Below are 12,611 nucleotides of genomic sequence, written 5' to 3'. Positions count from 1 at the left end.
ATCAGTATATCGCTGGAACATGTCCCTATGTGCCATCCCTTTAGTATATCCATGTATGGATATGGATATACATCTATATTCTACAGCATATCACCATTTATAGCGTCTCTATAGCAGATCTTTCAATATAATCTCCCTGTTAGGCCTATTTATAGCATCTCCCTATATATGTGATATATATATTTTATATATACAGCATATATACATAATCTCTATACTAGCAACTCTATAGCAGCTAACTCTACAGTATATTTCGCTGTAGTAGTTTTCCTTATGTTCCTTATCTTCATATAATCTCCAATAAGATCGCGATAATCTCTCCCAATGGCATACATCTACATATCTATTTAGGATCTCCCACTACCGTATGCGCATATCTAACGTATCTATCATCCATCTCGTCTGTAGCATCTACATTTATAGCATCTCCAGAGCATCTCCCTGTACGATCAGTAGCATTTGTACGTTTGTTTCCACAGCATCTCCCTCCATACTATCTCTAATATCTCTCCATATACAGCATGTGTCTGTATCTCTACGTTACATCTCTGCAGCATCTCTTAAATGTATTTATAGCATGAATATAGCAGCTCCCTCTGCCGCATCTCTGCTAATAGATCTCCCCTATGTAATCTCAATCACCTCCTATAGATCTCCAAACCACGTGTAGTATCTCACACTAAAACAGCTTTAACAATATACATTGCCTTCGCGAAGATGTATTCAACCAATTATTCTCAATAGTACCTATTATTTCGAGTATTTAAACATTTTTACCGCAAGCGTTGAGGTGCATCTCACTTTCCGAAGCGTATCACAGTATAATCATGAATATTTCGGCAGCAACTCATCGTCTGTCTCTCTATAGCATCTTTATCTGTAACATCTCTGCTAAAAGGGATCTTTTTTTTTGCAAGCCTCTGTCGTTATCTCTTAACTCGTCACTATTGAGCAGGGGTCGGGGCGGTGTAGGAACGGTGGGGGCAGCGGTCTGTCCTATATACTCACCGAAGTTCAATTCCCCGAGAGGGTGAGATGAATCAGTGGTGAGTGATGTCTGAAACCGGTCCTGGCAAAACCCAACCTCTCTTCAGAAAGCCACAATGACCAGCGTAGTGAAGTTTGGTCAAACAACCCCCAAGCCTGACATGGCGTGGTGAGCCGTTGCATCGAACAGTGGATTAATGAAGGGTGGCGAATTATGTTTTATTATTATTATAGTACCTCATTTGTATAGCATATCCTATTATATCTACAGGAGATATTTCCTCATCGGTCTGCAGTATCTGTTGAAAAGTATTTACAGCCCTTTGTCAATAGCGTCCATCGCTGGATGAAGGACGAGATCATCTCCCTGCAACATCGCCATTATAGCCAAGTCGGTCGTGGGGGTTGGTTAACCATACTTCACCACGCTGGTCAGAGTGCGCGTTGGATGAGGGGCACAGGCGGCATAGCAGTACATGGCAACAAATGATCTCGCTGAACTGCCCGCGAAGTTGCCCCGAAACAGTCTATAACACCAGTTTTATACAAAGTGTCCGCACATCCGAACCACTATCCAGGCTCGAATCTGCTTAGCTTCCCAGGTGTGACCTGATCGGGCACGTTCCAGGTGATTTGCTAACACATGCCGCGGTACATTCCGAATGTATCATCAAAATCGAATATGGGATACGTATTAATAAGTCTACGGTTTCACACGTACGCAAAATTGAATGCAACCATCATCGCCATCCCCGCGTGGATGGAGAAAGGTGAGTTTCAGATCCCGCGGGGTCCGATGAGCACTTCTCTGCCCCTCATCACAAAGCCAGGCTGGACTCGCCGTTTCCACCTGAATCACTGTCCTAATTGGTTGACATCACGGCTCAAGTGCAAAGCCACTTCACGGTTGTTGTTGTTGTTGTTGGTACGGCACTCATGATCAGGCCTCACATCTTTGGTATCTGACGTGTGCTTCCGAAATCCACTCGGCCCTCTTGCCTCAGTTGCGCCTTCATTCTTCTCTTCTTCCTCCTCGCGTTTTGTCGGCGATCAGACGAAATCTCTGTTCTGGTATTTTTTTGAACTTCGGGTTCGTTCCACATTTGAGCGTTGATTTTTGTTGTTACATGCCCCTTGCCGCCGTGGGCAGAGTTTTTTTTGGGGGGGGGGCACGGGAGGGGGGGAACGCTCCGCCCAAACTGGACACCTCTATTAATTTATTGTGAGTAGTTTACAATAACAAAATTAATGTAGTAATTATCTGTACCTGAGATTCTTAATGTGAGAGACAAAGCGAACGCCCCCCCCCCCCCCCCCAAGAATAGAAGTCAATCTCCGCCTACGGCAATATATCCACAGTGACAGAGAGGCGTCAATGTCTTTGATCGAGGGACCAAGAGTTAGGGTTTGGGTTGGGCTAACGAGGGTTCGGGTAGCTCAGAGGCTCAACGATTATAATTATTAGACAGAGGCCCATCTTCAAATACGGAGCACGCGATCCCATCCTCACTCGCCAGCAGCTCCAGGAAGGCGGTGTGACTCAGTCTACAGGGTGGCCTGTCCAATCTGCCTCCATCCCTCCTTCACTCTCTCCGTTCCTCCCTCCCTCTCTTTTTTTTACGATCAGAGGAAACAAGAAGATGCTCGGTGTAGTCGGCACTTTGCTTCGTTCATCATTGCGGTTTTTTCAATGCTTTGCTTTATGTGCCCCCCCCCTCCCCCCTGATTAAATGAAAGATTTCATGAAATATTTCAAGCTCTGCTCCTTCGTTCCTCCCTCTCTCTCTTTTTCCTCCCTCTCTCCGTTCCTCCATGCTCCCCTTTGTTCTTGTCTCTCCCCACCGTCGTCTCCCCTGGGCTCCGGTGCAGTTACGCCGCCTGCACACACGAGAGCGACACCACTGCCACCACTGCTGCCACTGCTCTCTGCTCTCTCCTCTCTCTCTTCCCTCTCTCGCACCCACTACCCCCACCCCCTCCCTCGCTTAACAAAGCTCCACCATTACCCACAAGCCCCAGTGGCATAATTAAATGTTACAATTGATTGCAATTAATCCTAACGAGCGCCCCCCACAGAGAGGCATTCGCCACCCCAGCTCCTCCCTCTTACCCCCCCCTACTCCCTTGCCACCCCCCCCCCCCCCCACTAACCACCCCCCTCGGGCACCCAAAAACAACCAAAAAACAATCACCCTCCCGTCTCACCCACCCCCGTTTCTCACGCGACGCACGAAATCCCCCCGCGTGCCGCCACCTCGCGCGATGGTGTCGCCCACGGAGCCACAGGTGTGGGCGGCTCCCGGGAGTGCACCATTGACCCGAGCCGCGTTGGGGGGGGGGTGGAGAGAACGTGAGAGGCGACGTAATTGTTACCGCTATTCAATTAGGCGTCCTTAAAACAGGTGGGAGCCCGCGAGATCCGTTATCTCTGCGGCAAGGGACACGTGGGGACCGGACACGCTCACGTGGGGGAGAGGGAGGGAGGGGGGGGTCAGCTATTATTATCTTCGCAGTAATTATTTCCTGTTTATATTATTATTAAATCAATAATGCCATTATTTTTTTTTTGCACTTTTACCAGGGAGAATTGCGTCTGTGTGTGGTTTTTTTGGGGGGGGGGGGGTGGGGGGTAAATGGCTCGAGTATAATGCATTCGTGGTGCTCGTGGCTGTGAGACGTGGCAGCCACTTAACCTTGTAGCGACGGCATGGGAGTCGCGCCATGGCGGTGCCATCGCAATGGTCGTGGGGTGGTGGGCAGGGAGCGGTGGCGCAGCGGTTAGCGCGCGGCTCAGTGCGGCGGCGCTATTGGCATTCGCAGACCATGCACAGGAGCAAGCGTGGAGCCCCAAGTATCTCAAGGGGTCACCATACTGTATTGATGAAACAAAAGATTTGGCGTGCATCAGATATCCTCTTCAACTGTAGAATGTACTAAACATAATAAGAGAATTCACATCAAAGCCAATTCATCTCTTTCATCTCTATCTTGTCCAAATCCCTCTTCTCTAATGTCATAACATCTTTATCTTTTGTCCACATATCTCTTATCTCACTATATCTGTCGTCTATATCTTTCTGTCATCTTACTCGCATTTTATAATTTGAAGTAGGGGAAGAATGTTTTTTCTGCATTTGGGCCCCCCCCCCCCCCCCCACAACGAGAAAACACTAGCCGTTGATTCTAGGCCACGGCTAACATCAGTAGCGAGCGATATCTGAACGGTCTCAGTGTTCCTCCACTTGACCTACCAGCATCGATCTCCGTGGTCAAGTATGGTCAAACAACCACCATGACCAACACGGTGTGGGGCCGGAGGGGGTGCCGGGTGATGGGGTGGGGAGGCTTTCATCCAGCAGTGGATGAGACAAACAATATCTTCATTAATTTTCCCAGGAAAACATTACGTCTCAACACCGAATAGACCGTGATATACATTTTTCCCATACATTTGTATAACCCTCATTTCACATCATCATCTTGTTTTTGTGCGAGACAAGTTCGCTAGAAAATGATTCAATTGCCAGCACACTCAACATAAGCTTGCCACAAATCTCGCAATCGTTGTAACTTGGCAATACATAACCCACATACTGTCAGAAAATGATGACATCATAAAAGCGTTGCAATGTCTTCCATAACAGTAAAACATTGTAAACAGCACTCATTTAATGGATCATGGCTATGTTGTTGTTATTTAATTAGCACTGTGTATTTCAATTCTTAATTCATATATTTTCACAAAATGTAATATTTAAAAAACGTTTAAATGAGCCACTTTTTTTTAAACAGATGCAACTATTGTGGATCTTATATTCGCGATACATCATTGGAGTCTAGCCATTATTGCGGAGAACCAAATTGATATGTTTGGCCAATTCCATTTAAATCAATCAGTCATACTGACAGTAATGACAATAATGTAATTCGTCCGTCGAGGAAAGCTTCACTGAGTCTCAAGACATTGTTTCCAGGAGGGTCCTGTGCTTGGAATATTTGGTTGATTTGTTTTGCAATCTGTGAAGAAGAGTAAGTGGATTTGAGGAGGTCACGTCATGAGAACGGACGATAGGCGATGGCCAGGAATAGCGGTGGATTAGCAGCCAAGGAATGGAACGCGTCTATGATTTCATCCACTCAGGAGATGGTGCAATGAAATCAGCCCATGTGCAGGTGCTAAGGTGGATTATTGCATCGCAGAATCGTGAAAAAATGTCGATGGCTTGGGGAAGCTTTTATCATCGCTGCCGCTGCTGCTGTTGGTGTTGTTTTGAATGTTGCTCTTGTGGGAACAAGGAAGCAGAGCGCGGAAAAGAAAACTCCACACGATTGAGAGAATAACACGAAGCCTGCCGCTGTACAGGAGAGCTGTCATATGTCCACTTGCTGTACTGCTATTACATTACAGGCGGCATAGGTGGTCATTTGCCGTATTGCCTTAAGTTGCGCCTGTTGATTATGTCCTATGGCCAAATCACCGTTAATGTTCCTAATATTGTCAGATCTCGTAAGCTAATCAGAGTCGAGTTCGGCTATCGTGCTTAAGTTTGTTAATTATATAATGATTAATGGGAGGTGTTTGTGCTTTATGTGTGTAGGGTGGAACAAGCTTTGCCAAGGCTGGAATTGTGTTTCCAGGGAACTGAGATGAAGACACCATTGCTACGTCTACCTTGCGCCCCATCTTCATACAAATAACGACTCGATATCATTCTTCTACGGTTTTACATTTTTGGCAAAAATGTGTTTTTCATGATCAGTTTTTTTAATTACTGTTAAGTATTTAAAAAGTAAAATCAAATGTAACTATAATCATGAAATCATATATCTATATTTTTTGAAAATAAGCCACTCATCTATTTTTTTTATCACATTAACATATTTTACATCTACTTATAAAGTGCAATTTTCTATTTAAAAAAAGCCTTCTGGCACGTCCGCATTTAATTTTGGAAAAATATAATTTTTTAAACATTTCAGTAACTCGTGAAGAAATTTAAAGTAGACTTACATAGCCACGTATTATCACATTCACAAAAGTAATTACCACTTGTCTGCGTGAACACGCAGAACAACAACCACCACAAACCACACCACTCCACGGAATATCGCGCAAATCCGAATACAACCCGTCGCTGATCCTGAGCGACGGCAGCCTCGCCATGATGCCCCACGGATCAGCGAGGCCACCGTCGCTTAGGAAGCCGAGACGGCAGCGCAGAAGGACTCCCTTCTCCACGGCGGTCGCGCTCATCGCCTTGCTGGCGCTGCACGCCGCGTCGGGGGCCCCGCAAGCCCCATCGCCATCGCAGGGCTCCCCGGACGCCCAGCCGGGCCCCGCGGCGCTGGTGGCCACCACCCTGCGCTACTCCGTGCCGGAGGAGAGCGCGCCGGGCACGCTGGTCGGCCGCGCGGCCTTCGACCTGGGCCTCCCGGGCCCCGCCGACCTCCGCTCGCGCAACTTCCGCTCGCTGCCCTCGGGCAACGGCACCGCGTACGTGACGGCCAGCGAGCAGAGCGGGGAGCTGCGGCTCAGTGGCAAGCGGCTAGACCGGGAGGAGATCTGCCGGCACGGGGGCGGCGGAGGTGGCGGCGGCGGCGGTGGAGTAGGTGCCGGACATTTTGTTGGCGGGGGAGGTGCCGGTGGCGGCATCTCCTCGATGGCGGGGTCAGGGCGTGCGGGAGGTTCCGATGGAGACACGGACGCCTGCGTGCTGTCCCTGGAGCTCATGCTGGACTCGCCGCCGCTGCTGGCGCGGGTGTTCGTCAGCGTCCTCGACGTCAACGACCACGCACCCAGTTTCGCCGAGTCGCTCGTCTCGCTGGGTGAGGGATGTGACACGACCGCAACCTGATCTGGTGAACACGACGAGGAATAATTTTAATAAAGAAACGATTTCCCCCCAGTTGTATCCCGATTGTGTTGCGGTTGGCGTCACGTCAACTTCAATTGGAACGCTCACACGGCAGTGTAACCAATCTTGTTAGATGATGGTCCCCAGAAGTGGACATCACAGAGCTACCTCTGAGATTTTGGCAAATGGCTTCTAGTTCGCACAGTAGGGGGCAGCACTTCACCACGCACCATGCTACAGAGAGTATATCATGTTGCGTGACAAACTTAATGATTTCTTTTCATTTTCATACATTCCATTATTGGGTTTTAGAAAAATAAGGTGGAAAACCAAGTTCAATGCGAGTCATTGGTGACCAGGCTGAGACAACCAACTCTCACTTCTCTTGAGAACCTACATTAATCACAAGCGAATGCCTGGATTTAGACCAGCAGGGGATTGAAAAACGGGCGGTACATTTGCATGTTTCAAAATGATAATTCTTGTTTTTGTTATAATTTCTTTCTACGTACGTGTACAGCTCTTTGTTAATCAACTGCTGGATGAGGGCCGTGCGGTTCGTGTGGGTTTTATTTGGCCATATTTCACCACACTCGTCAATGCGGGTTGGCGACGAGCATCCTATAACACCTGTTGTATGCATGGTGGCCACATGGGCTTAATTTCTTAATACCTTTTTGGTCCCTGGCAAGCTGGAGTAGGCCCGTGACTCGTGACCACAGCCATCGCGAGACGTATGCTGAGTGTGGCTTTCCGGGCGTGGAAATGCACTCCAGGTCACTGCCCTGGGCAGACCAGGCTGAAATTAAGCCATAGCGGTCGCCCATCCAAGCACTATGCAGGATCAGCTGTGCTTAGGCTATGCGATCTGATGCGATTGGGAGCATGCAAGGTGAATTTAGTCATTGCTATCTCTTTAAAAAAGGAAAGGTGCAACACTGTGATTGCTTGCTCATTCTACTGCTGGCAGTCGGGCCTCCACCTAATGGAGCTGTAGAGAGCCTCTCTCTTGAGGGTATTTTGCCTCCTCTTCCACGATGGCCAGACATCTTGGACGAGGTGTGAGTGTCCACACTTTACGCCACTACATCGAATAACTGTGGTGTACTCACATATACTGCTGGGCGGGGGGGGGGGAATTATTTAACAATCTAAACATGCCTGCCCTGAATGTATGTTGAACTTCTTTTACACCGTACACAGCTAATCGGAGTTGCTCGCCATTTTCGCCACAGCAGCAGTCCCCTATCTTTTTAACCATTAAAACAATCTTCATCTCTCCCGGGTGGAACGGGGGACTCACAGAGGTGCCGGAGAGCGCCGCCGTGGGGACTCGACTGCCCCTGCCGCCCGCCAGCGACCCGGACTCCGGCTCCAATGGACTCCAGCGCTACGAGCTGGTGCCAGACGGAGACGGCGGCGGCGGCGTCGACGGAGAGAGAGACGACGCGTTCGTCCTGCGTCTCGAGGCTGGAGGTCGGTCCCACACATTATCACCATCGCCACAATCATCACCGGCCATGAAATACCCGCTGCTGGTTGAAGTCCTCTTCAATGCAGCTGTACGTAAAATTCCACCACGAATTAGATTTTTTTGGACAAATGCTTAGCACATTTATCAAGTGTTTTCAACGTGGCATATTTCCTGGGAACTGCAATGAACTTGAACTCAGTGACGCGCCCCTCGCCGTGCACAGGTGTGGTGAGCAACGGCCTGGTGGTGTGGCTCTGGGGCAGCACCGCCGGTACCGGTGGTAGCGCTGGCTCTGGCGGTGCTGCCGCCGCCGCTGCTGGTGGTGGTGGTGGCGGGCCCGGTGGCATCAACGGCGTTGGTGGGGGCGGTGGAGGAGGCGGAGGAACCCCTCAGTCGCCCGAGCTGGTGCTGGCGCGAGCCCTGGACCGAGAGACGCGCGCGCGCCACTCGTTCGTGCTGCGCGCGTGGGACGGGGGCAGCCCCCCGCGGTGGGGGGCGGCGCGCGTCACCGTCACCGTCACCGACGTCAACGACCACGTCCCACGATTCGAGCGCAGCGAGTACCTGGCGCGCGTGCGCGAGGGCGGCCCGGCTGGACAGGTGAGACAGCCCCGACGGTGGTAATCACAGGAATGACGATGACGATGATGATGGCAAAGCCTGAGGGTGATGGTGGGCGATAACTAATGGTGGTGATGATAGTGGATAATGATGATGGTGAGTAATAGGAGGTATTGTTAATGTTTAATAAAGATGATGGGTGCTGGCGGGTGATGATGGTGGACAGTGATAGCTTGGGCGAGAGCTTTTGCGAGTGAAGGTGATGGCAGACCCTGGAGAGCGACGTTGTCGGTCGGCAATAGCAGGCGATGGCGAACAATGCTGATGGTGGGGCGATCGCAGATTACGGTGATGGTGGGTGATGGCCGGTGACTATTGGTTGATGTGCATGCGGTGGCGCAGGGCTGGCCACGAGGAGGCCCCCTCGTTGTGCTGCGTGCACGTGACCCCGACGAGGGTGCTAACGGGGAGGTTCGCTACTCGCTGGGCGACCACGTCTCCGACGATATCCGCCACCTCTTCGCTGTCGACCCCACGAGCGGCCACGTCACCTTGCGAGGTCATGACCCCAACCCTGATTGCCGCCTCTCCCCCCCCCCCCATGCTGGCTCTACAGGGTCACGACCCCCACGACTAAATCTGTGTGGTCACGAATGCTGAACCTATTGTTGATCTTACAAGGTCATGAACCAACACTGACCCTTTGAGGTCATCCCGATGCTCACCCTGAAATCATAAACCCTGAACCTACAAGGTCATGAGCCCAAGTCTGACCCTAACACTGACCTTGATCCAATGATTTCCACATAAAGTCGCAAACCAAATTTTGACCCTAACAGGAAACCTGGGATCTAATTTTTACGTATTTTGATGTTTATTTTGAATTATGTATGATTACTTTATATCATTTGGCATCAAACTAGGACCCGTTATCTTAAAGGGATGGTCCTTGCCTTAAATATGTGGCCATTCACCAATACTGACTGTATGTCGAAACTGGTCCAGAATTTGCTTGTGGTGAATCAATGCTCCTGAAATTATTCACTTTCAGAAGGCCATTGGGCCGATGGGTTGTGTGAAACTCCTTTATTGTGTTATTTGTATAGACCAGTATTTGAAGAAGACATTGTCTGCTTATCTACTAGGAACCCTAGGAGGTCAACACCCAACGTTAACTCCTAATACCAACTGCGTAAGGTCATGACCCCAAGCTCTGACCCCAAGTTATCAGGCCATGGGTATGCTTTTGCTCTCTCCCCCCCAATCTATATTCCATTTATATTCTACCAGCAACATGAATGAAGACAAGGACACATCTATTCATAAACTCTGACAGCAAGTGGTGCACCGCCCTCTGCGTCAGTGTAGAGTCTCGGAAGAGGACATAGCACAAGTACTTTTTAAAGTCATGAGACTCCTTCATACACACTCGGGGCACACATTTATTTTGGCTTGTAAACAATTCTCGTTGCATATCAATCAAAACAAAATATTTCTCTGGAATTTATGGCAAATTCGGTGACAATTTTGATTTCGTTCAATCAATTGTGATGTAAATCATTTGAATAATAACAAACTCTGGCTTCATTCCTCAATCGATATATTCTGGGTCGCGAGCAGACTGCAGCAGGCACGTGACGAATACCCACAGCCGTAGCGAGAGGTATACACGATGTGGTGTGCCGGTGCGGAAAATTATTTTCTGAGCCGCTGACCCGGACACACCCGGCTGATATTAAGTTCTGTAAGTGACCAGAATGAGAACGTCAAACTTATTTTAATCACACATGGATGATGATTATGATTGATAATGCCGCTGATGTCGGTGCTGCTAATGGTGGAGCTGAAGCTTAGTTTGCCGTTGCTGCGTTCGCTGCTGCCGCTGCTGCTGATGGGTTTTTTTCCGCTTGTTTACCCAAGAAAGCCCCATTGTGTCGCATGACTCCTTTGTCAGGAGGGTCTTGCCAACATTTTCACAGTCGGGGGTGATCATTGTTATTTATATTCAAATTGATCTTGCTGCTGACCTTGCTCATGATAATGCTGACATTGCTACCGATGCTGATGCTGACCTCGCTGATGATGCTAACCTCGCTGATGATGCCGACCTCGCTGATGATGCTGACCTTGCTGCTGCTGATGATGCTGACCTTGCCGCTGCTTCTGACTTTGCTGCTGACCTTGCTCATGATAATGATGATGCTGACCTTGCTATCGATGCTGATCTTCCTGGTGCTGCTGCTGCTGCTGACGATGCCGATGGTTGTGCAGCTCCTCTGGACTACGAGACGGCGACGTCGTACGAGTTCTCGGTGCAGGCGCGGGACCTGGGCGTGCACAGCGTCCCTGCCCACGCTCGCGTCCTCGTCCGGGTGCTCGACGTAAATGACAACGCGCCCAGCATCGAGGCGAGCGGCGCACGCACCGACGTCATCGTCACGGCCAACACGCACCGGCATTGTCACCAGCAGCAGCAGCAGCATCATCATCATCAACACGCACCAGCATTGTCACCAACAACACTAGCATCATCATCAACATCAACACACACCGGCATTGTTAGCCCCAACAACAGCAGCATCATCATCATCAACATCAACACACACCGGCATCGTCACCAACAACAGGCAGCAGCAGCGGCATCACCATGTATCGACATCGTTACCGGTATCACTCACCAACATCATCATCACCCGCAACACCACCGACATCGTCATCATCAATACGCACCGGCACGATCATCAATAAGCAGTAGCAGCATCATCAATACTCATCGATATTGTTACCAGCAGCATCATCATCAACAGCTAGTGGTGGTTATGTTGCTGTATATGGCCCTCTGTGTACAACTCTTTGACAATCCATAGCTATATAAATGCTTCCCCATGCCACGTCAGTCATAGGGGTTGTTTGACCATACTTCACCACGCTGGCCAGTGCAGGTTGGTGAAGGGGGGGGACCCAGGACCAGTTCAGATACCACTCACCACTGATGTTATCTGTGGCCAGGAATCGAACTCCGGTTGCTGGGTTCATAGCGCAATGCGAGAGCCACCGCAACACCGCTCCACTGTTGTATCAATCTAGGGTTCTCAGATTTCATTTCGATTGGCACAAACACCAACACTCAAGTCCCTAGTGGCTGCTCCATCAGCATCTGTGCAAGCCCATTATAATTGAACTGAAGTAAGATTTGACATGCTCACAGCACAACATACATACACGTTATCTACATAAAGACACACAAACGTCGATATATGCACACAAACTCAACACATGTATTATATACACAAAGATAAAGACCCCCCCCCCCCACCCCGTATAGCCTCAACAAACTTTTGGAGCAGTGCTATGAGCGAGCACTAATGAAGGCCTGCACAGCACACAAGGGGGTGTCTAGCCAGCACCACGCCTCGTCGCCTTTGTCTCCCGAGTGGCGATGTTTACACAACTCAACCGAGTACTCATTTGGGGCTCAGTCGACTTATATACACACAGCACGCGCATTCACACTCATACGGCGAGATACGTAACGAAGATAAAGATCCTCCGTAGGCAGACTGTTGGGGAAAGTGCTGTTAGGGAGCAACCTATGACGGCCAACACAGCGCTCCAGCGGGTGATGTGGTCGACACAGTGCCCAGGCACCTTTTCCCTCCCCCAGTGTCGCACCGCAGCAGCTGCTCAATTAGGCTTTAGGAGGCCTTCAAACAGCTCGGGGAGGCCCTCAATCA

The 12,611-nt window shown here is 49.7% G+C and overlaps 1 protein-coding gene across 1 annotated transcript in view; it reads left to right on the top strand.

Annotated features, from left to right (window-relative positions):
- LOC133347632 (uncharacterized) overlaps window positions 1-12,611 on the top strand; it is a 45,759-nt gene that overhangs the window by 10,119 nt on the left and 23,029 nt on the right. The window contains exons 3-7 of the mRNA XM_061560073.1: window positions 5,586-6,813; window positions 8,148-8,318; window positions 8,540-8,916; window positions 9,280-9,436; window positions 11,149-11,285. Of these exons, the coding sequence (XP_061416057.1) occupies window positions 6,153-6,813; window positions 8,148-8,318; window positions 8,540-8,916; window positions 9,280-9,436; window positions 11,149-11,285 (1,503 nt within the window). The 5' untranslated portion in view covers window positions 5,586-6,152. The remainder of the gene's footprint in view (window positions 1-5,585; window positions 6,814-8,147; window positions 8,319-8,539; window positions 8,917-9,279; window positions 9,437-11,148; window positions 11,286-12,611) is intronic.

Source organism: Lethenteron reissneri, chromosome 26, assembly GCF_015708825.2.
Source record: "Lethenteron reissneri isolate LAM-NWPU_2019-01 chromosome 26, ASM1570882v1, whole genome shotgun sequence".
In the NCBI taxonomy this organism is placed as follows: Eukaryota; Metazoa; Chordata; class Hyperoartia; order Petromyzontiformes; family Petromyzontidae; genus Lethenteron; species Lethenteron reissneri.
The sequence above is the reverse complement of the archived record's forward strand: the minus strand, read 5'-3'. Positions and strand labels throughout refer to the sequence as shown.